The sequence below is a fragment of the Rutilus rutilus genome (assembly GCF_951802725.1).
Source record: "Rutilus rutilus genome assembly, chromosome: 1".
In the NCBI taxonomy this organism is placed as follows: domain Eukaryota; kingdom Metazoa; phylum Chordata; class Actinopteri; order Cypriniformes; family Leuciscidae; genus Rutilus; species Rutilus rutilus.
Window position 1 is genome coordinate 39,967,900 of NC_140209.1, and position 24,813 is coordinate 39,992,712.

The 24,813-nt window shown below is 38.4% G+C and overlaps 1 protein-coding gene across 2 annotated transcripts in view; it reads right to left on the reverse strand.

Annotated features, from left to right (window-relative positions):
* prkcbb (protein kinase C, beta b) overlaps positions 1 to 24,813 on the reverse strand; it is a 132,213-nt gene that overhangs the window by 92,413 nt on the left and 14,987 nt on the right. For both annotated transcript variants that reach the window (XM_084434652.1, XM_084434651.1), the window contains exon 3: positions 4,619 to 4,701. In XM_084434652.1, the coding sequence (XP_084290778.1) occupies positions 4,619 to 4,701 (83 nt within the window). The remainder of the gene's footprint in view (positions 1 to 4,618; positions 4,702 to 24,813) is intronic.

Below are 24,813 nucleotides of genomic sequence, written 5' to 3' on the forward strand. Positions count from 1 at the left end.
CAGACTGCGCCTAAAACGGCCACATTCGCGACCAAAAATATTAATTTGCGAGCGATATTTTTGCTGAGGTTGCCACTAGCGACAATATAAATGTACTTTATGATTAAAAAATTTGCAAGTAATGCCTTTTTACTTGCGTGTTCTGTGAAGAGTAACCCATCACATCTTTTATTGTGTTGTTGACGTAATAAAATGAGACATCTGTATTCAGATGGGATTATTAGCAGGTCATTTTTCCGGACCTCTTTTACAGACGGTAAAAGTCATCGTAATCTTTACTGACATTGTCCATAGTGATTACTGAGATGGCACATTTGGATGGGACTAAAATCACAGAGAAGCTCAATAATCGCAATAAGCTTTGTGTTTTAAAACATTTCTTTTAATATGTTTCTCAGCTTTCAAATTCTGACAGTTTATACAATCAATCAATGTGGTTTTGTGGCTCTTTAACATGCCGTGACTAATCGCTGTATTGACTTAGTTCAAGCAGTGTGTGAACCAACCATTTCTTCCTCTTTACTACTAGTTATAGCACCAAATGAACATGGATGGACATCAGAAGAAATTATGAAAGATACAGCACAATTTACTGAAATGACTCAAGTAATCACTCAATCAGAATTTCAACCACAGAAAGATGTCACCATGTAAACACCGTCACATAACATTACATTTACCACAGAAAAGTCATTCAATGACTAAACTCATTAGTCAGCAAGACAAAATACCTATAATAAAATTATTTTGTGAAATATATGCACTACATTAAATATTGTTTCTTGAAGGGGTACTTCAACGCTGGTACCTGACTAGAGAAAACAGAGATAAAAGGCTGTTGTCTTCCCTTTTGCCTACCCTTTTAGGAAAACTTCAACACCCATAATGCACTGAGCATGTTGCCATCCAAGGCCAGAAGTATAATCTGTAGTTTTCACATAAGCACTGGAGCTGTCAAAAGTCAAAATGTGTCTTCCGGCAGACTTTTGCTGAAAAATAATTATAATTTCCCAGTCCAGGTAACACGGAGAATGAGTAAACATTATTCATTTACATTTAATACCGACATTGAAACAATACAAAGTGGGTTGAAATTCAGCAAAGTTAAACTTAAACCTGTTGACAACATGATGGGGGAAAAAAATGGAAGGAGCTAAAAAATTTAATTCAACACCATCTCTATGATTGCATGTGAAGAGCTGCCTTTCACCAAATTTACCTCTCAGATATTACTAGTAAAGGAAAATGGACTGGATATGTGCAAGACATATGACAACGTTTATAGGAGGCATTGAGGAGGAGGCCAAACTACTCTCAATGGCAAAGTGATGCAGACATAATTGTGGTCTGACACTGGCTCAGATTCTGTGTAAAGTACAATTCTTTGTGACTGTATATGGTAGTCAAGTTGGAAAAGATGTTCAGTTCCCACTTTGTAAACCTTAGTTCCCAAAACATCCAAAAGATGGATTATAATGCTGATGCTGCAAAACGAGGGCAGACGTAAAAACATGACAGAAAGACTCAAATTAAGCGTTAAAAAATGTAAAAAATGTTTATTTGTATGTGGCACTTAAAAAAACAATTTGCCACCTATTTTTGTCTTCTAGGAGAAATATCTCCTCTGTTCCTCATGCCAGAAAGGTAGCAATGCAGGTAACAAGCTGATGACAGCACTGGAACAATTGGCTTGGCTGCTGTAGCCAATTATTCCAGAGGAGCTGTGTGTCTCTATCTGTAGCATTTTTAAGAGGTGACGATCACCGGGGGTGAGGGGATAAACTGGGAAACTCTTTCTCTCCATTTCAGGCCCTGTTTACACCTGGTATTAAGAAGCATTTTCATCAATTCGATCACAAGAGGACGACGCAAAATACAGCTGTAAACAGAGTCTAAAACGTTTTGAGCTTGTCCAGTTTTGACCACTTTCAGAGGGAGTCGAAAATGCATTCAACCAGAACGCTTTCGTAGTGCAGCTGCTCAAGCAGTCAAATGCATTCGAACAACCACAAAAGACTTCCTACTGACCTAATGCATAAACATTATGGGAAGCGAACTAGCTGTTCGGCGTGGTCTTGCGGCCATCAGATAAAAAACTAAAGTGTTTTTCCGTCGTCTCCGGCTGCGTTCATATGTAAATTGCGCAAGCTTATTTCGTCCATTACACCGAAAGATCTGAAAAAGCCCATACATCCCCGCCCATAGACCCTCCCCTCGAAGAAATCAGGACAGAAGTGGTTGAAAGTGGACAAAAGAGATGGATTAAAATACCAGGTGTAAAAGGGAATGTGTTTACCTCGTCTACTTGTGATCTGATCGACCAAAACGCATCTTAATAACAGGTGTAAACAGGCCCTTGCAATGGCTTATGTGCACCAGAGTCTGCCGACAGCAATGCTGATATATCACTAATTTAAATGATTTATTAAGAAAGTGAACTGATCCAACATCTGAGGGAGGGAGATATAAAATGAGATATTTTAAGTTGTCCAAGAAACCAGTGGGCGTTAAACACCCATGATTGAATGTGCGAAAGACACTTCTGATTTATAAAACCCTTACTGATCAGAGCCAACAGTCCTTGTCATGTCTGACAAACTCCTTTTAATACAAAACACAGAATTTGTCATAAGAAAAGCGAGCAAAAACAAGTAGACGCTCACATGTCCATGAACCCACCTGAAGTCTGTGCAGTGAAACCCAACGGTCTGGTTTTTTATTGCACAACTGCATTCAGAGTTGGGTTTCAATACGATACAGAGCTCTTATAACGTGAATGAGAGTTTAATGAGACTACCGGTACAGAAATCCCTTGGTCCTATGTCTAATTAGCCCACTTCTATAATTGAAGCCTAAAACGAGCCCCTTCGAAAACATATTTGAGTCCGCCTTGCTTGGCTGTCTTTGACATTGACTATATTTATACCTATAATCCCCTTCAGTGGCTCTTCTGAGACTAGCTAGGAAATTTACACAAGAAAAAACTAATGACAATGTCACAAGGCCAAGGCTTCATCAAATATATATCATGCCCAGTTTACTGGCACACAGACGTCCAGAGCGCACACGGTTTTGGCAGAACTTCTAGACCGGTGGAGAACAAACGTGAAAACAGAATTAAGCATGAACCTCATAGCCGCGGCTCTGGAGGAGGATGAAAGGGCGCGTTTCATCTGCATGAATGAGATGAATGGCGAGGCTTCTTAAAGAAGTGGTGGAAAGAGCCAGATCACTAATGTGGATTGAGGTGTGGAAATGTGTTAACGAAATCCCATCAACATTCTCCATTTTAAATCACTCTGAATCCCTTTGTGGAGCGTCTGCCAACCATGTCATTTCGCCTGGGCCTGCTGGGTGTACTATGTAAATATGACGGTATTCTAGGCGAGGGAGCCGACCCGGGATGTGTAGGGTGCTCCTCTGAGAGCTGAAGGTACGTCTGACTGAGAGAAGGGCACTGAGAGGGCTGTCAGATGCACAGCACTGGGACTTTTACGCTCACAGCACAAGAGTTCGCAGTGCACTTCTGAGTCGGTAAAAGAAAACGGCATGTAATCTCAAGGCGGAGCGTTCAACATCTCATAAATAAAGGCTGAATCCCAGTCTGAATTCACAAAAATGTCTTTGTATGTGTAAATGTCAGAGAATAGTGACACACCTGACACCATAATTCACATGATAATGCCAATGATGGTGAATGCATGTATGGATTGTATTCTACATAATTATGTATACTACACGTGTATACTTACAAAATGCAGTTTTTACTTGTCAAGAAGTTAGATCGCCATCAAACGCAGTACATACTACAGCTGCAATTGTTATTGGCAGTTTTTCAAATCATTTTTTACTTCAAAACAAGCACGTGAACAATCCTCGAGCAGAATGGTCTCGTTCATGAGTGAATTTAAATAGAGAAAATTAAAGGGAAATATATAGTACCATATGCTGCAGTAAAAATGATTGCTTGCTATGGTTTCGCAATGAGTTTTTTGTTCACAATTCAGATTTTTTTTGTGTGTGTGCATTTCTGGTAAAAAAAAAAAAAAAAAAAAACCCAACACTCTGGTTTAGACAGAGAATCAAAAAGTGGCAGAGAGCGAAGCAGAAATGTATTTTTCATAATTACACCGATTCAAAGAGCAAAGCCATTTCCCGTAACTGCACAGCGCCATTCATTCTCCCTCCTGTTCCTGTGTGTGTAGCAATTGTAATGATGTGATTGAGCTGGCATCTCTCATCCACACTAACAAAAAAGAGCTCTGGTCCCCTGTGTGGACGCGCTTCCTGTAGCTGTCACTATAGACCGGGTAATTTGTTGATTTAAATGGTTGTATAACTCAGGGGCCCGAGACAAAGTGAGCGAAGAAGACGACTCCAGGAGGAAATCTGAAACGGAGAGTGTTATCGTCACTGCAGCTGTCTCACACACTTCCTCTGTGACAGGACATCTGATTAGATTTGCCAGAGGACGACAACTTTTGCCCACCTCCTTTCTCTGTTCTCTCACGTGGGATTGAGAGATAGACAGACACAGATTGAAGAGGAGAGACAAAGAGAGAGGAGAGATGGAAGAGGAAAAAGAAGAGGAGGGGAAAGAAGAAATTTTTGTACTCACATCTGATGCAGGACCCTTATCTGCTCCGGGGCAGGAGAAGGTGACGAATTCATGGCAACGCTTGTGCACCACAAAGCAGCAGACTGAAAGAAGGAAGGAGAGAGAGACAGACAGATGAGATAAACGGTGAGAATCAGAGCACATGGTACTGACAGACATTTATCTGCAGTAACAGGGATCCTGTTTGATTTCACGTCATGCTCCAAGACCCAACCTGAACCCGCTCACATACATACAGCCATGACAATCGCATCACAATATAACACTGCATATGGCTGCACAAGGCCTAACCACCACCATTTAACAAAAAGTGGTACTTGCGCACCACTGTGCTTGTTTATTGTTTATTATTATTATTATTACATAATTCTTAGTGTTTCAATTCATTCCCAATTTGTGTGCTATCCACAGTAAAAAAAAACAGTGTGTGTGTGTGTGTGTGTATTATGGGCATTTAAAATACTGCTCTCAGTGCTCTGCGTCTATTGCCACACATCACAGCAGTTTCTATTTTCGTTGCGCCGCACACAGACTGCATGTATTTCTGCCTGAATTAAAATACCTGCCAATTAACTCACACATGATATTTGCTGATAAAATCATTTTATTTATTATTTTAATCACTTATGATGTCAACATTTAAGATGTCAGCAATTCCCTCCCCATAAACTGCAATGATTCACTGTAAAAGCCAGTAAGCATTGGTTATGTTACAGTTTTGGAAATGTCATTCATGTTCATTCTCTCAAGCTGTCAAAAGCACATGAAGCACAATCATGCATTTATTATATTGTATGATGTATCATGTATGATAAACAAAAATAGCCTGTTTGATTATTGAACTAGATTAATCAGCAATACTGTATATTGCATTTTTGCTGTTGAACATAGCATAGCTGTGTTGGTATTCCAGTTAGACCAGCACCAGACAAGTATAAAGCAGCATGGAATTAATTTTGGCCTAAGCATTTTCAGCAGGTTGAGGTTCCAATTAAATTTTTACTTCAAGTAAGAGAAAAAAATCTCTTTTTGACTATTATTTGATTATTTATATATATATATATATATACAGTGCTATGCATAAGTTTAGGCAACCATGCTAAAGTTGACTAAAAAGAGGAATAAAAAATCATATTTTGCAAATTTAACTTAATGCCTTATTTTAAAAAATTAGGAAAAATCCAACCTTTAAGGACACCAATTTTCTTTGTGAATGAATAATGTATCGTAAATAAATAAATGTTCTTCCTTAAAAAACAGGGTGCATAAGTTTGGGCACCACTATGTTAAATTCCCATAGAGGCAGGCAGATTTTTATTTTTAAGTATTTTTTTTTTTTTTTTTTTAGGATACTATGCATCCTGATAAAGTTCCCTTGGCCTTTGGAATTAAAATAGCCCCACATCATCACATAGCCTTCACCATACCTAGAGATTGGCATGGGGTACTTTCCATAAGATCATCTCTCAATGCAAATCAAACTAGCTATTAGGCTAACTGAAATAAAATCATGCCAATCTCTAGGTATAGTGAAGGCTATGTGATGATGTGGGGCTATTTTAATTCCAAAGGCCAAGGGAACTTTATCAGGATGCATAGTATCCTAAAAAAAAAAAAAAAAAAATACTTAAAAATAAAAATCTGCCTGCCTCTATGGGAATTTAACATAGTGGTGCCCAAACTTATGCACCCTGTTTTTTAAGGAAGAACATTTATTTATTTACGATACATTATTCATTCATAAAGAAAATTGGTGTCCTTAAAGGTTGGATTTTTCCTAATTTTTTAAAATAAGGCATTAAGTTAAATTTGCAAAATATGATTTTTTATTCCTCTTTTTAGTCAACTTTAGCATGGTTGCCTAAACTTATGCATAGCACTGTATATATATATATATCTATATATCTATATATCTCTATATATATATATATATATATATATATATATATATATATTTATTTATTTATTTAAAAATTAAATTAAAACGATTTTTTTTAAATAATTTATACTTTCTTTTAAATTATATATAGGAATATATATCTAGAAATTATAGACTGTAAAAAAAAAAAAAAAAAGGTAGAAATAAATGTTTAATTCAGTGACTGTCTTTTAAAATTCTATATAATATATGTGGGTGTGCTGTGTGGAATGCTTATAACTACCTACCACATAATATTTCAAATACAGTGCTATATAAGGGTCAATGACATGACATGCATATTTGTGTGTCCAAGTGCATTGTTTCCTTTTAAAATAATGTGATAAATTCAAGACATGCATCACTTTATTCTATAAAACATATTTAGTTTGAACTCATTTTTAGAACATTTAAATAATACATACTATTTTATGTTTTGTTATCTCAAACCCCCGAAATGTCAGGTGGTACAGCTGTCCGAACAAATGAACAGGAACACTATTTAAAATGGTGTCTTAAAATTAAAAAATATTTTTACAAAAAAATAAATATTGTGGCATCATTTTAGGTTTGACATCTTTCATATAAACACATTTTTATAAATATGTGACCCTGGATCACAAAAGCAGTCATAAGTCGCACGGGTATATTTGTGGCAATAGCCAACAATACATTGTATGGGTCAAAATTATAAATTTTTCTTTTATGCCAAAAATCATTAGGATATTCGGTAAAGATCATGTTCCACGAATATATTTAGTAAATTTCCTACCGTAAATATATAAAACATTTATTTTTGTGAGTGAATGCAGCACAGTCGCAAACATAAATGGACAACTTTAAAGGAGATTTTCTCAATGGTTTGATTTTTTTGCACCCTCAGATTCCAGATTTTCAATAGTTGTATCTCGGCCAAATATTGTCCTATCCTAACAAACCATACATCAATGGAAAGCTCATTTATTCAGGTTTCAGGTGACGTATAAATCTCAATTTTAAAAAATGTACCCATGTGACTGGTTTTGTGGTCCAGGGTCACATATCAGTAGTTTTAAAGCTGTTGAGATAATTGAAAAACTTTAGTCCAGCAATTTGTATATTCTCAAATGTCAGGGTGGCACAACTGCAAACATGGCTCTTTTATTATGAATCGACAAGGTAATAGCAGTAAACATGATAATGCATCATCCAGAGGACCTCAACTGATCCTTGTGGAAGAGTGAAAAGATTTGTAGATCTCTCTCAAATACTAGTAAAAATTGCTGCTGATTTCAAGTATGGGTTTGGGTATATTGCTACACTTTCCATGTCAAGTGGTACAACTACAGTACATATACATACATACTGCCTGACATAAAAACAGTAAAAAAATTCATTTAAACACTTATTTAACAACTGAAACTTGTTTAAATACATTGTTCATGACTCAAAAACATGCATTACATCAGTTTTGAAAAGACGCCTTTTTTGAAGCTTTATTTGTCAATGACACATAAAGCAATGCATAAACAGCATGATAGTATTCAACAACCTATGACAGCAGCCAAACAGCATCAGAGCTATAGGAGCTGAAGCAACTATGCAAATGATGAGCTGTGCTGGACTGTATGTACAATGCCCCTCTGTTCACACCACTAATGCCCCTGGCACCTCTGCAGCGTGACATATCCAGGTCATCATAGGGGCATCTTCCTTCCTGATGCAGGTGAACGCTCCTACTCAGATTTGAGCAGGTTAAAAACGTTTTATCACAGGAAATGACACAAGTCTCTCACGTTCACCGTAATCTCTTTAGAAATCTGCACTTTAAGTCTAGCAGCTCCGGCCAAAACACAACAGCCAAACTTCAGACAGGCTGAACAGCCACTGTCACCCACACACTCGAAATACTCCACTGAGAAAGAGAGAGATGAAGAAACAAAACCATAGATTTGGAAGAGAACTGAAGCATATGATTCAGTTTGCTCTTTTCATTATTGCGATTTAAACCAGGCCAAACGAGCTGAACATTCAAGCAGCACCTATTTAAAAACTTTTTTTCTAATTCTTTTAAGAACTGAGCAAATTTCCAACCTTTTGGATTGTGAACTAGGTGACATAACACTATATATGGATTAACTGTAACATTCTTGCAGTTAAAATAAATCACGGTGCTACACATCCTTCATCATTCCCTTTACAAGCACTTTTGCAGATCTGTGGAAAGATATTTACATTAAATTTAAATTTAATCACTTAGCAGATGCTTTTATCCAAAGCGACTTACAAATGAGGAGAACAATAGAAGCAATTTAGGCAACAATATATGAAAGTGCTGTGACAAGTCACAGTTAGCCTAGCACAGTACACATAGCTAATAAATAAAAAAAATAGATAGGATAGAAATAAAATAGAAAGTGTTAGTATTAATGGGTCAAGTGTTGACGAAAAATATCCGTCTTGAGCTGTTTCTCGAAACGGTAAAGAGCTGCTCGAGTTGAGTTAGGCAGGTCATTCCACCAGCAAGGAACAGTCAAGGAAAAGTGATTCTGTGCCTCTTTGCGATGCCACCACAAGATGCCGTTCACTAGCTTCTGGAGGGCACTTAAGTCTGAAGTAGTGAGTTAAGGTATAGGGGTCCAGAGGCAGTGCTTGTTCTGGTGGCAAACATCAATGCCTTCAATTTGCACTGGTTGCTATCAAATTCGTGATGAGAGGTGTGACGTGCGCTCTCTTCGACTGGTTAAAAACCACTCTCATTGTTGCATTCTGGATCAGTTTTAGAAGTTTGACAGTATATGTTGAAAGGCCTGCCAAGAGAGCATTGCAATAGTCTAGTTTGGATAAAACAAGAGCTTGGACAAGGAGTCGTCTAGCATGATCCGATAGGAAGGGCCTGATCTTCCTAATGTTGTACGAGGCATATGTGCAGGACTGGGCAGTTCTAGCAATGTGGTCTGTGAAGAACAACTGATCATCAATCACAACTCCAAGGTTCCTGGCTGTCATAGGAGGAGTTATGGATGACAAACTTAGCTGAAGAGAAGTTGTGATGAAGTGTTGGGTTGGCCAAAACCACAAGCAGTTCTGTAATATGCAATTTCACAGTCCAAGCCAAACACTTTTTTTGTTTGTACAATTTTTTTTTTGAATGAATGAATGAATGAAAAAAGAAAGATAATATGAAACAAGCAGAATCACATTTTTTCGTCATTTTCAGAACAAAGAAAAAACAAAAACAATTAAAGAAAGCATTTATAAACAAACATACAGTATACACATGCTAATAGCTTGTACAGCTGAGAATATTATTATCAAAAGGCAAAAGAGGCAAAGATTTTAGGGAATTCAAGTAAGAAAGTGCCATTTATCATAGAAAGATCTTGAGCTGCCATTCCGAGAACATCTTCAATCCAAACACTTTAGTAAATACATTTCTGAATTTGATCTTTCAACTTTTTCTTTTTAGAAGTGCATGGAACTGCTTCAAAAAGGAGCGCTGGATCCTGTGTATCTGAGCCAAAAGCAGACAAAAACAGTTGATAGAATTTCTTGCCTTTTGGCAAACAAGTCCTTTTCCCCCTCTCTTTTTAGTGCTCAGAATAAAAGTTTCTCAGACTATGATCAGCACTTGAGAATGGTCAACACCACTTATCTCTTCACATCCTGCAGTGCAAAAGTAGGATGTAGCCTACATTTTAAGATACACTAAAAAGAACCATTCACCAAAAACATCTGTCATCATTTATTCTTTTGAACACAATAGCTCTCTATAGAAAGTGTTTTAATCATGTATGATGCAGATCACCCTCTGTCAGTGTTTCGTCATGCTGAAATGATGTGACCTGCGGTGTTGCACTAAACATAGAAGAGAATCCTCACGCTCACTGGCTGCTGCCTCAAGATACACTATGAAACATGATTATTAATGTGCTTTACCAGCGGAAACAACAGGAGAATCTGTACGGCATACGCAAGTTGGAAAGATCTGATGACAAAGAAAATCCTGAATAGTGTTGCCCATGTTGTTTCTTTTTTATTGGACAGGTAAGGAAATTAATTATCGCATAGACCACTAGAATCAGTGTAATTTACATAAAACAATATCTATTGAATGCACCTTTAATACAGAAAATAGAGCACAAGATATGGACTTTTACAACCTTTATGGCACTTTTATACCTATTTATGGAAATCACATGGAAAGGGGGGCATGATGGTGAGTAATGACACAAAAATATCAGAAATTAGAAATAAAACAAAGAAAATAACATAATACAAACTGAAATATAACACTTATATTCTGTTGTTTTGTAAACTGGGTGACAATTCATTTAGCCCCTTTCACACAGAGATTCCGGAAAATACATGGATAATTTGACCCGGGTTCGTTTGATTTTGGTTCATTCACACTGCCAGTGAATTTCCAGAATCAGAGAGTGCGTTCACACACAACCCGTAAAAAATCCCGTAAAGACACGTGACATCGATGTGACTTGTAATGTCCCAGCAGCGTCTTAAGTTTTCTTATGAGCTGCGATTTCTCTCTCTCTCGAGAAACCGCGCTTGTGCATTTTTTTCTCTGATTCGATCATAAACTTACGCATTACGTACAGTTTCACAGCTGGCGAACGATCCCGGCTTCAGCGTCATCATTACGACACGGCATTATTACGGCTTTTGTTCACACAGCGCGCGTTCCGGGACTGAACACCGCAATGTTACTAGGTCCCCAACCCGGCATCGATCCCGGCATCAATCCCGGGTCGTGTTTGCGTTCACACAGAAGGCACTCTGGCAATTTGCCGGCAATTTCCCGGGTTCAAAGCGCTGTGTGAAAGGGGCTTTTGAGATCCACTGTCATAAACAGAACGCAAACAGATTTGAATACTGTCCTATCCTTTGAAAAACAATCCGTCAAAAACAGTACAATAAGGAAGGAGACAACTTGTTTACAAATTACAACAGTTCCTAAATGATATATTTTTTTGATCTCTCATCTATCAAGCAGTATAGGCATTCAGATACAGGTAGGCTAGTTCCTCATCTAATAGTGACAGGGTAAAGATCGAACCAGAGGTGAGGCGCAGACTGCCACCTCCAAATGGCTCAGTTAAACAGCCTCTCACAGGGCCTATTGAGCGCACGCTTACATAATGGCCAGCCTGATGGAGAAGGATCAGGCCCAGTAGGAGTTTCCCTGACTCTTTCTCTCTCCAGCACTCTTAAAAGGTCAGAACGAGAGAAAGGCTCATGTAGCAACCCACGTCCCTTCACAGCGAGACTGATCTGGCCCTTCATAATTAAACAGCCCATTAAATATCCATGCCACACCAGCGGCTCAGCACCTTAGCAAACGCACCCCTGCCGAACACCCCGGTATGACACCAAACTCTGTCCCGGCAGATGCCGCACAGAGCCGTTCGGAGACAAATTCAATTAAGTTGGAAAAACATGAGCATTAGTCCTCTTCTGCTAATAATTCAGTCGCTCACAGACAAACAGCAACAGTGCACACCCACGTACTCGCACAGCTACAGCTCAAACGCGCACACATACACGAGTACGCCCACACAAACACACATGCACTCGACATCCAAGCATATCTGCCTTCTGGACAACTGCAAACCTTTAAAAAGAGCCTCCAGTTATAGCAAGCCACGTCTGGCCTGAGGAGCTGCAGAAGAACCTTTCACGATTTTAATTCATGGGCGCGAGAGACGCGTGAGCGATCTCAGAGATGACTGGGAACGTTCATCTTGATATTGAATTCAGCCCAGCTGTCAGTGAGATGCAGATTAGGAGGAAGGGAAGAGAGTTTGTGTGCTTGTTTACTAGAAACAGAACAGCATGCAAAATATATTCCTCATGATGCAACATCATTAAGGGTTCATGAACACAACAAGGTGTTAAATTGAATCAAGCTGTAGGAAGGGAAGGATGAACATCTAAAAACAACTTGTTTTCCCCCACACAGCCCATGGGAAGCCTTGATATGTCGAGATAAGAATGTATTTTACAGAAAGAAGGAAACACAAACCTTACTGTTTAGAGGTTGATGAAAATATTAACCATGCTGGTACTGTTAAATACCTCATGTGTCTTTTCATCCAGGTCTAGTCATCTATATGCTAGTGTACTCCTACATTTTGACAAAATTGTTCATTTCTGAATGTAAATGAACTGAGATTCAAGTTGTTACTGTCATTTGACTTTTTCTCACACTTTCCTTTGTTGAGCAGAGCACTCAAAAACATAAAATATCATAAAATGATCACCATTTTGAATCACGTCTCAAGGAAAATGTATGCAAATCTGCAGTCTGCACAGGTATTTCCAAATATGATGTTCCATCTCCATCTGAGGGCTTCTGAAGGCTTTTTAGGATCAGACAGGGAAAATTCTGTCATTCTTTTTACTGTGGAACGGAACATAAATATTTTGAAGAATGTTGGTAATCTAAGATTTTTGGTGACCGTTGACTTCCATTGTTTGCAAGAGAGAGAAAAAAAAAAGTCTCAAAATATCTTCTTTTATGTTTCACAAAAGAAAGCCATACAGGTTTGGAGCTACATGTGGGTGAATAAATCTTCATGAAAATAAATATCAAATTCAAAACTGCTCATCAAAGCAACTGAAACTTAATTAAAAAAGCTAAGAGAAGCTTAGGGCAATAACAAAACAGTATTCTGATCCTAATTATGTTAATATGCTAACCTAATATTTGTATGCAGCTTTTCCAACCATGACTAAACAACTCGGTTTAACTGTCTGGAAAATGTATTCCCTTTACTGAGGAGACACTCATAAATTATCAATTTAGGATACACAAGACGTGCTGTGAATTCTCACTCATAATCAAACATTCACACACTGTGACGCATGACATGACATTTTTCTGTACGTAATATGCACAGGTCACACTTACAATATGAATTTTTCTAAGCTAAATCACACCACAAGTCTCACAACGCACAAGAACAGTGAGCAGGAATACAATACTGACAGCTAGCTTAGCTCTTACCACTGGTCATTAAACACTGATGGACTACATCCTGCTGTTAAGATTAAAAACAAGCTTGTCTTCCAAATCTAAAGTAAAAGTGCTTCCTCATTCTAAATATGATTATAAAAGACATGATGCTGATGCAAAGGATACTAGACATAATCAGACAGACATACTTTCCAAAACCTCATTATTTGTAAAGCAAAATAAATAAATAAATAAATTCTTGTGATGAAAAACAACAACAACATGTTTAAAATGTAAAGTATTTATCCATCATAGTACTATTCAATATACTTCCTTCAGCATAAATCATTGCATTACAGTATCAAGAACTAATGGAAATCATCATGACAGCAAGGAAAATTACAAATAAACTGCTGGAGCAACTGTCTGTTCACATTATGGTAATAAGAATTTCAGAAGAAAATGTGTTGTAGGAAATATCTAAGAAAAATGTAATCGTATTTTCTTTCCTGAAATGTACAGTTGTGACCAGGACATTTTCTGGTAAAATCAAGCCGTGTGAATATTTTTTTTTCTTTTTCGAAAACATATGTACAAAAAGTGTTTCAGATTTCACACACCTGCGGCAATGTCTCACACACACAGAGAGAGAGAGAGAGAGAGAGAGAGAGAGAGAGAGAGAGAGAGAGAGAGAGAGAGAGAGAGAGAGAGAGAGAGAGAGAGAGAGAGAGAGAGAGAGAGAGAGAGAGAGGGAGAGAGAGAGAGAAAGCGGATGTTAGTTGTGACATTAACTGGATTAGCTGGGCTGATACTGCGCTCAGTGCTGATGGGACTGTTAAGAGTGAGGCTTCACTGAGATTAACACATCTGAACGGCACAGCAGCACACACACTCCTGCTGTCCGCCATACAATCAACAACAAGATGCATCTTACACAGCCATTACTTACACTGTTCATTTACACTGATTAATACTGCACACACTCTCCGCTGATTAAGTGTCTGCCAGTGTACTGGAGCGGAGCCACTCCTGACAACAAACCATCGAATCAGAGGACGGCAGGCGTGGAGGAGCTTGAAATTTTGTGATGTCTTTAAGCTTGTCAGTTTCAAATCCCTAAGAGGTGTCACATTTAAGGTTTTGGGGTGGTGTAACTTGTAATAGAATGAGGATTAGTTATGTCTGCAGGCGTGACGTTACGGAATGACGTGAATGGTGAGGGACAGTGGTTTGAGAGTTTAGCGTGTGGGGCTATACCGCTGAACAGTTGTTGAACAGTTCACTGAAAGATTCAGTACAAGTTCAAAGAACGGAAATCAAGGCTGGACATTGGATTCTTCTGCACCACATATGAGGGTTTATAACATGGTGCCAGAGTGCCGTGAGGAACACATTGGAGACCGAATTGTGACATGAATCCAAGACAAGTCACACAAGTTGCAGCTCATCCCAAATCTCACACTCAAAATGACAGTGCAAGAAACCCGCCAGTCGGAGGAGGTGAAAGCACAAGTTAGCGTGCAAGGAGAGGCTGCATGCGCTATTCAAGAGGTAGCACATAAAAAGACACACACATCGGAAGCAACATGCTCAAGGACCAAAGTTCAAACAAAGTTCCACGGACAAGAAAAGAGAGAAAGCATTCGGCAGATGTAAAAAAAAAAAAAAAAAAAAAAAAAAAAAAAAACACTGTCCAGTGTTGAAGTCCTCATGTAATAGATGTAGGAAAACAGGGTAGTGGGAAAAGATGTGCAAAAGCAAAGTGGTGAGTGAAGAAAGAGATAGTGAAGAGTATGATTATCACTTTCTGGGCTCAGTTGATAGCACAACTTCATACAGTAGGCTACAATGAATGGACTGTGCAACTAGAGATGGGTAGTACACCGGTAAGCTTTAAGCCTATTATGCAAAAATCACTTTTATATTGTTTCTGAACATATTCAAATGCATTGTGTCTGCATTGTGTGTACACAACCACCCTAATGCGGTAAAAATCCATCCACTCCATTTGTTATTTTTCCCATAAATCTGACACAGTCTCTCAAAATGAGTCATTCAGGAATGTGCTCCAATGTGACGTCACCTTGGAACAGGCCCCGCCCACGACTGGCACGAACTCTGCCCTGTTAGCTTAGCTCCTCCCCTGAGTGAACTGTACACAGTCCGCCATGTTTGTCTCCTTGCCAGAGCATTTAAAGGGTTAGTTCACCCAAAAATGAATATTCTGTCAGTAATTACTCACCCTCATGTTGTTCCAACCCCGTAAGACCTTCGTTCATCTTCGGAACACAAATTAAGATATTTTTGATTAAATCTGAGCACTGGCTCACTTCTCCATAGGCTTCTAAGGGACTGAAACTTGCTGGCCCAGAAAAGTTATTAAAGAGATCGTTAATATAGTCCAAGTGACTACAGTGGCTCAATCTTAAGTATATCAAGTGACGAGAAGACTTTTTGTGCGCAAAAAACAACAAAAATAACGACTTTATTCCAGTATTCATTTCCTTCTCTCTGGGCCTCAAGTTGGTTCACGTAGTGTTTTTGCGCAGCGCGTCTGTGTTACACGTCACCACGTAGGCTCACTATTGGCCGACGCTGGTCATGTGTGTGATGCGTGTGACGTACAATATATAATATACACAGAATTACAGCATTTCAAAATATCTGTCTTTCAAAATATCAGTAACGCAAACATTATCTGTTATGTCTTAAATTAATGTTTGATTAAATGTTTGGGAAAAACATCTGATGTGTAACATTATATTAGATCCAGATTAGGTACAGTAGGTCTTAATATATAGTCTATCTGTTTCATTAATGTTAAATCAAACAATTGTGGTATCATGGGGAATTATCATGATTTTGTTTTTGAAACCTTCAGAAAATTGACTCGATTTTGCTCAAAATTGACTATCGACTTCAAACAGATGTAGCTCATTCATTTTATGTCTGATTCCAACAAATCATACATCATTTTGAAAATATGCTCATTGCGACTCGTTTTGCCAACGCGGGTCACATATATCAGAGGTTTAAACTGAAATGGCTTTAAAACACATGCAAATAATAAACTTTTATGATGATGAAGAACTGCAATGTCACGTGAGCGTGGCCATGATCGAGATGATAATGTTAGCAGAGTATCCGATGCACAAACTCCGCCCTCTCCTGGAAAGCGGGGTGGGGAGCAGCAGCTCATTTGCATTTAAAGATACATGCACAAAAACAGCATGTTTTTCCTTCCACTCAAAAACAGGCATTTACAACATGGTAGGCTATAATAAATTAGTAGGGTATTTTGAGCGGAAACCTCACAGACACAATCTGGGGCACATTAGGTCCCCTTTAAAAGATGCCGGTGCCGATGTATGCATTATGACTGAAAAAACATTAATAATGCTCAAGCCTGAGAAAAGACTGTACTGAATAGCCCAGATGGCCATCTGAATTGTATTGGCCAGTTTACACAGAATTCAAAAACAACCGGTAATCGTTCAAAGTGTTTGTTATCAGAGGGGAATTAGATTGCAACCTAGAACCTACTTAGCCAATCAGTAGCTGTGCTGATGGGGCTGGTGGGTTTAGAAACACACAAGGGTTTATTACATAACTATACTGCATAAAGGTCTGGGCTGGTTACCAAATGGGTGTAGTTTGAAATGATAAACTATTGTCTATTATAACACTGTCTATTGTTGTCTTGAGCTAGACAACAGATTGACCCTGTAATAAGTGTCAACGACAAATTATTAGACACATTTGGATTTTATTTGATTGTCTTTATTGCACTTTTAAACTTCCAGCAAAAATATTTGATTTCTCTGTATTTAAACAATTAGAATTTATAGCATGATTTATAGCTTGGAGTGTTCTTGATTCTAATTGGTCGATTTTGGTCGAAAAGTTTTTTTTACATAATATTAGGGATGCACTGATATTAAAATTATGTCCAATACCAATAAGCTCATAATTATTTTCATGTTAGAGCAGTAAAAGACAAATGGATGATATTGCAATCCTATGCTATTTTGTCAAAAAAAAAAAAAACCTTTTTAAATGCTACAAGTGAATTTAGAAATCACTACATTATAATGCCCAGTATGAAAAATGGATTTGGACCTTTTTTCTTTTTTTACAATTTTTTGTGTTTAAATGAGTAATCAGTAGCAATAGCGCGACAATCATCACCATCACTGCACTGATTCGTTCCTTCATTCCATCCATATACGACCAGGCCAGTCGAAAATGAAAAGACTGTGAGAAAAGTCTAGAGTTTGTCTGATATCCCTTCACTCCCATATGGCCTTTATATAATACTGAACTCAATCACTGAGGCTTTCGCCCACCACACGTTAGGCCACTCAATAAAGAAGCTGAACAGTCACAAAAGAGAAGTACTTTTTTTTTTTCAAAACTACTTCTTTTTCATTCTCCTTCTCTCTCTCCTTCTCACCCCCTCACTTTAATCTACGCACAGGCTGGTGCTCCAGTTTGCCATTCCAGCTTTACACTGCCCTGGCAGCGGTGCCCGCATGGTGAATCGGTCCCATGCCAATTAAACCTGGCATTCGTTCCTTCTCTCCCTCTCGCTGTCTTTATAATTTTTTCATTTCTGAGACATTACAGATGGATCTACACACACCTCATCCAGTTTTCAGCCAAGGCGGCGCTCCCATCAGCCTCGGTGTTCCCGTTTCCTGAAATCTAGATAATGAGAGAGAATGGCTTTCACTGCTAATGACTTTCTGGCAGCTGATGTCTGTCACAGCCTTGGCAGAGCGGTTTAAGCTGGCTGAGAGGGAAGTGGAGCCCAGGGCTTCCTGTTAGAACAGGATATACACGCCAGAGACACCGCGAGCACCTGCGTCTCTCGGCTGAGGAGAACAGGTTTTCATCTGCAGATCTGGGGCTAGAGTAGCATGGCTACTGACTGTGGCTCTTGGTTATTTTTTTAAACAGATTATTTAAATGTACACCCAGAGGCGATGACTTTTTTCATTATATAGAGCACTTTCCTCTGAAGTGAAGGTGAATTGTGACTGTAGCTAGTATGAAGAATTGAGACAGGTTGAGTTAGTTTTTCCTGCTCACCACATTCCTTCACCTTCACCTTCCGTTTTTGTTTGATTACTGTTTCTGTTTCTTAATCATCTGTGACACTCATATATCAATTCCTCCAGCGTGTCCAGTCAGTGTCAAAAGACACTAAGGACACATAAGGGAAGTCTAAACGGCTGCTCAGAGAAATCAAGCCTAACATATACAGTGGGACGCAAAAGCCCACTGTAGAAAATGTGGTAATCAAAATCTAACTTAAACCTAGAAATAATAAAAGTTTTAGGATTTTGAAAAATAAAAAAATAAACATTATGATTATGATGCATCACAGTTTGCACAAAAAATATTAAGCAGCACAACTTCTTTCAACATTGGTAATAATAATAAATGTTTCTTGAGCATCAAATCAACATATTAGACACATTTCTGAAGGGTCATGTGATAATGAAGACTGGAGTAATGATGCTGAAAATTCAGCTTTGCATCACAGAGGTAAATTACCATTTAAAATATATTCAAATAGAAAACAGCTATTGTAAATTGTCAAAATATTTCACAATATTGCTGTTTTTACTGATCTAGTAAATGCAGCCATAGGCCATGTACACGCGGTTGTCGTCACTCCTGAAACTTAACAGTATTTAAAAAACGGTAATGAATGACCTAAATTATGCTTTCATGGGTACAGAACACAACTCACTCCTGGAACTGTGGAGATTTACACCATAGCAATGTTCTGGCATCAACTACTTTTGAAAAAGACGTTTTACAGACTACTTGTCAATTTTAACCAAAGGGGTTATAATATATACATTATGTGAGGGATAATGTACATCCAGTCGGTTGTTATAACCGGGAAGCTTCCGCGAAGAGAGCAGTTGCTAGCACGGTAAGTTCAAACTAGACGGACATTTAAGGGATACGGTACAATCATACCACTTATTACACAGCATTTCGCCACATAAATAATTATGCGGATAAGAGATATTGATTTGAGATGAAACCGTTTTAAAATCGTACCTTTGTTATCTTAAAACAGTGTACAAAACAATAGTCGCAAAATGGCAGCAACTGCGTTTGTATGAAACAAGAGAGAGTGTGTCCACGATAGCCTACTGGATGACATAGTTAAATAACTGTTCATAAAATATTAATATTTTATTAGCTCACCAAACGCAAAACTTCCACAAAGAAAAAACGTTCGTAGCAAGCGTATACCGCTGCTGACTTCAGTAACCCGGATGAGCCTGTGTTTATCGGTTCTTCTCACTTTTCAGCGGTTGTTATCAGGGAATAACTGAGTAACATACTGCTGGATGGCGCGATTGACCAATCAGAATCAAGGATTCCACAGAGCCGTGTAATAAAAACAAAACATGACATAGGCTTTGTTCAAGCCTGCTTTCTTGAAGTGTTGCCATGTCCACTTATTGTAAGCGTTTTTGGGTTTGTTGTTTGGCCTTAGCTCATACAGCAATCTAGTTTATGGACTTAAATAGGCATGTGTGGGTCACAATATTTGGTCTTATTTTCAATATAAAGCATTTCGATTTATTTAGGTTTATTATGGGCTCATCAAGGCAAGCCAAGGCTCTTTCCCTGCAATTTTCTTGCACCAGATGAGAGACACATCCCTGATGCACATTTAAATACGTCATTAACAACAGTTTATTTTCATACGTGTGGCTGTCACTACCTCATCAATGTGGTTGTCACTACCTAGAATTTTCGATTTAAGTCGGTTGTGGAATGCGGTTGTCACTCCCGTAAATTACTGATCTGTGTGTGAACAGAACAGGATAAAACACTAATGGTGAACTGGCAATCAAATTTAGCTGCAGTGTGTATGTTGCCTTAGTAAGCATAGCATACTTTTAAAAAAGAAACTTAAAAACTCTTACTGACCCTAAATTTTGAATGAATCACCGTGAATCACTTCTTTCTGGACTGATTCACAAAACAGAATCTGACTTCACATAGAAGGAGTTTCAAGGAAAGCAGCTCAGCGCTGTCTCGTCTCACTCGGCTGTAGAGCTGTGTGTGAAATGCAATGTGACATAAAAACAGCAAAGTATTTTGTCACACTACACCACTACTTGTTAAGAAGCAGCTTGTTACGGGAAAACCTACACAGTTTTGAAACAGCTGAGCTGTCATGCAAAAAAAAAAGGGGTACTCAATCCAAAAATGAAAATGTTTTTTTTGTCGTTACAAATGTATCCACAAAAGAAAATCCACACAACCCCAGATGAAGAATCAATGTCTTCTAAAGAAAGACGATTAGTGTGTGTGAGAAGAACAATACTAATATTTAAACTTTTTCAAACATGTACACATACCTACATTTCAGAAGACACTGATTCATAAACTGGGGTCAACTGGATTATTGCCATGTTCACTTTGTGTGGTTTTTGAAGCGTCAACTATGAGGGATCCATCTAGGATTTTTTTTTTTTTTTTCACAGAATAAAGGAAGTTATAAACATATGGGATGGCATGAGGGTGAGTATATGATGATAACATTTAGATTTTTGGGTGGAGTGTCCCTGTGTACAAGTCAAAAATGGACAATTGTTATTTTTCTTATGGAATACTGCGGTATTTGTTAAATGATTTATCAGTGCACATTATTATTTAATTAATCTGCCCTTATAACTCTTAATCAAAATAACTTCCCCTCCCTCTTCCATCTCTTCTCTGGTGATATATATATTTTTTTTTTGATGAACCTGTCACTCATATGACATCACACCAATTGCAAACCACAAGAAGTTTAACTTTAAGTGGTAGGGGTGTTCAATTCCAGGTTTTTTGGAGTCGACTCTGACTCCCACCGTAGGATTAGGTGCTTGGAAAGGAGAGATAAAGTTGCCATTTGAGAATCAGTAAACAAGTGAGCAATGTCAGACACAACAACAGAGTATGAGAGTCGATTCCTGTGCTGGAGTTGACCCCGACTATTCAGCGCTATATAGAGTCTATAGGAATCAACTCTTTTGGAGTCGACTCAACGTCGCTATTAAGTGGTGCTATTTAGATACTCTCCAACAATGATTGTAATGCACCAACACGTGGCCACCAATTTAATCTGGGCCTTTGTTATACAAATCAAGACTCAGTAAATCTGTCAAAAGTAATTTGCTTTTGAAAGTTAATTGAGGTCTCAACACACCATCGCTTCAGCACTGTGTGTGATCTCACACTGAATGAGAGATGCTCACAGAGGAGAAGAAACCTTTTATCTAGCCTCACATCCACTAAAACGAGTAATTCTCACTCAAGCTCGAGAGAGAGAGAGAGAGAGAGAGAGAGAGAGAGAGAGAGAGAGAGAGAGAGAGAGGGGAACACAGGAGGGGAGCTTGAGCGCTTGTAGACAGGCTGCGAACGCTCACTTTTTTTCAACAGGAGATACGAGTGATTGTTCACAAAGAAAAAAGATATTTGATTTTCACCTTTCCTGCCTGTGGTAATGGGAGTTATGCAAGTGAGTAGGGCCAGCCTACGCGCTAAATAAAAATACCATGGCCCGCTGAGCACTACGCTGAGCTGACTTACAGAGATGCAGAGATGAGGTCAGTGAGTCAGCCGTCAATCCACAGCTGTCCTCAACTTCTCCCCTCTCTCTCATACACACACACACACACACAGGCCTCCTCCTCCTCTGTGCTACGGCCTGCAGCTAAACACACTTTGAGGGCTGTAAACACGGTGTAGTGTACTAGCTCTTTGCCCTGCACTGGATGATGTCGTTTACAAACCTGATAATTTTTTTTTTATTTGAATAATATATGAGGTCGACAGAATGGCGACCGGGTACGATATCAGCAATTGAGGTCTGTGCCTGTATGCTAAGAAAACAATCACAGAGTGAAACAAAAACAGCGTAAGCTAAAAAGTTGTCATGTTTGTAATACACCAAATAATAAAACAATACCCAAATAATGAAAAAAAAAAACCAGCATATGATGTGTTCTTAACTAGTTTTACACTTCACAGATTAAGCATGCTGGATGGCCATCATTTTTGATAGTGGACAACATGGCTGTGCTGGTCCATCAGCAAAACCAGTCCAAACATCATCATAGACCAGCATAAAGCAGCTCAAACCAACATAAACCAGCAAGGAGCAGCATGAATCCTGTATCATCCAGTATGCATCATCCTGGTCTTAGCTGTTATGTTGTTTTTTTCAGCAGGGGTGTCTCAAAACCTTCAAAGCAACCTAAATAGCACTTTCGGCATACTAGATGAGTTTGGTTTGGTAACCAGTGTATGCTATTAGCTGAACGACTTGAGGCCAGTGGGAGTAACGCGTTACAAGAAACCAAGAGATTTCTTAGGTTTTCCAGACTAAGAATATGAATTCAAATAAAGATTTGCTTGTCACCAATGGTGATAACATTTTAGTGAAAGTTGCGATTAATTCACTCTCAATCTGGACTATTGATCCCTGTGAACTTTTTTCTTTAAAGTAAATTTACACCTGATTTGCACCGGAATAACGGTTTCAAATACTGTACGTAACAAGCACTAACCTTCTATTTATTTACTTACAGAAAATAGAACTGAAACCTTCCTCGTAACATGAAGATGCTGAGTTGGCAAACCCTTGTCCCTAGCACGAAATACCACTTCGTACTTAAAAACACATGCTGTTCTAGGTGTAACGCAATAATGTCTCATTTTCCCATCGTTGCTTGCGACTGCAAAAAAACCCCATTAAAATACACATTTGAACAAATCAGTCATCTATTCAACACTGGAGTCACAGGGTTGAGTTGTGAGGGAGTGTGTGTGTGTTTGCCCCGTGACAGGCCTGTGTCTCCACTCTACCCATCCCATCTGTTTGAAGAAGCCTCTCCACTTACTGCTTGTGAATCCGCTGAAGAGTCTCTCCGTGCAGCTCACCGCCCCCTCTGGACCACGACCCCCCGCTATACCTGTCCTACACACAACCCTTCCCCCCTCCACCCACGCAAACACACACATACACACACACATGACAGACAGATGATAATGCAGAAGTGGGGAAAAAGTAAAATAATTTAAATACAGAAAAAAAAAAAAAAAGGATATGGCTTATATGGCAGAAAGAAAGGGAGTCACGTTGAAAAAAGCACCACAAATTGAACAACAACATAAATCCTCTAACCAACAGTTGTAGGGACGTGCAAAACTACTAGTTTTCAAAATCGATTAGTTCACCTGATCATAATCATATGCATTTCTTTGGGGCCTTTACACGAGAGTATTTGATGGAACGCCACAGAACGGATGGAAGGGTGTCAAAACACATTAATAAAGTTGTTTTTACCTTCACTAGCAAAATGTCAAGTCAAGTCACCTTTAATTTATATAGCGCTTTTTACAATACAGATTGTTTCAAAGCAGCTTTACAGTGATAACAGGGAAATTATGCAACTAAGTTTGTTTCAGTTGTACAGCAGATCTGGATGAAAATAGCGTCATAGTCCAGCTTAAGTAAGTTCAGTGACGGTTAATTTTTTTTGTAAAAAAGTTATTCATTTCGTTTATTTATCTATGCAGCCGCTCTGGAGAAAACAGTGATGTCATCCTCCAGCTCAGTTCAGTTCTCATATAATGGTGTCAATGCAGGCAGATCAATAATATAAAATGTAAACCTTGAATCCACTGTAAATCACAACTATTCTGCCAAATGCACAGAATGCAAAGGCAAAATATAATTATAAAATGCTTTAAAAGCAGATCATTTTGAAAATAAAATTAAAACAAAAATTAAAATAATATAAATGTAATTATTAAAACAAATTTAAATTAATAATTAAAATAATAAAAACGAGTCCACTCAACTAATCAACCAGTTGCACATAAACACGTACAATTAAAATACCTTGTTATATGAATACTGTAATCGGCACAATGGAATAAATCAAAGTATTATGAAATCAATTTACCAATAAAAGGAAGGAAAGAGAAAATGAGATGAGGAAAGATCAGGAAATATTGAGAATGAGAGCGATTTAGAAAGGGAAAGGGAATAATCACGCATGCAGTGTAACCTCCACACTGACAGCCCACAGGCCGCAGCTCAGTCCTATAACAGCTCTAATGACATCAATATGACTCTGCATACAGCGACAACAGCTGTCTACAGCCAGCGCTGAAGAGGCCCAAGTAAATCACTCCTTCCTGATGAATAGAGCTTTGCTCATCATCACTGATATTGAAAAACATGAAAAGTGATGGGTCGTGTATGTGTGTGTGTGTGTGTGTGCGCATGTATGC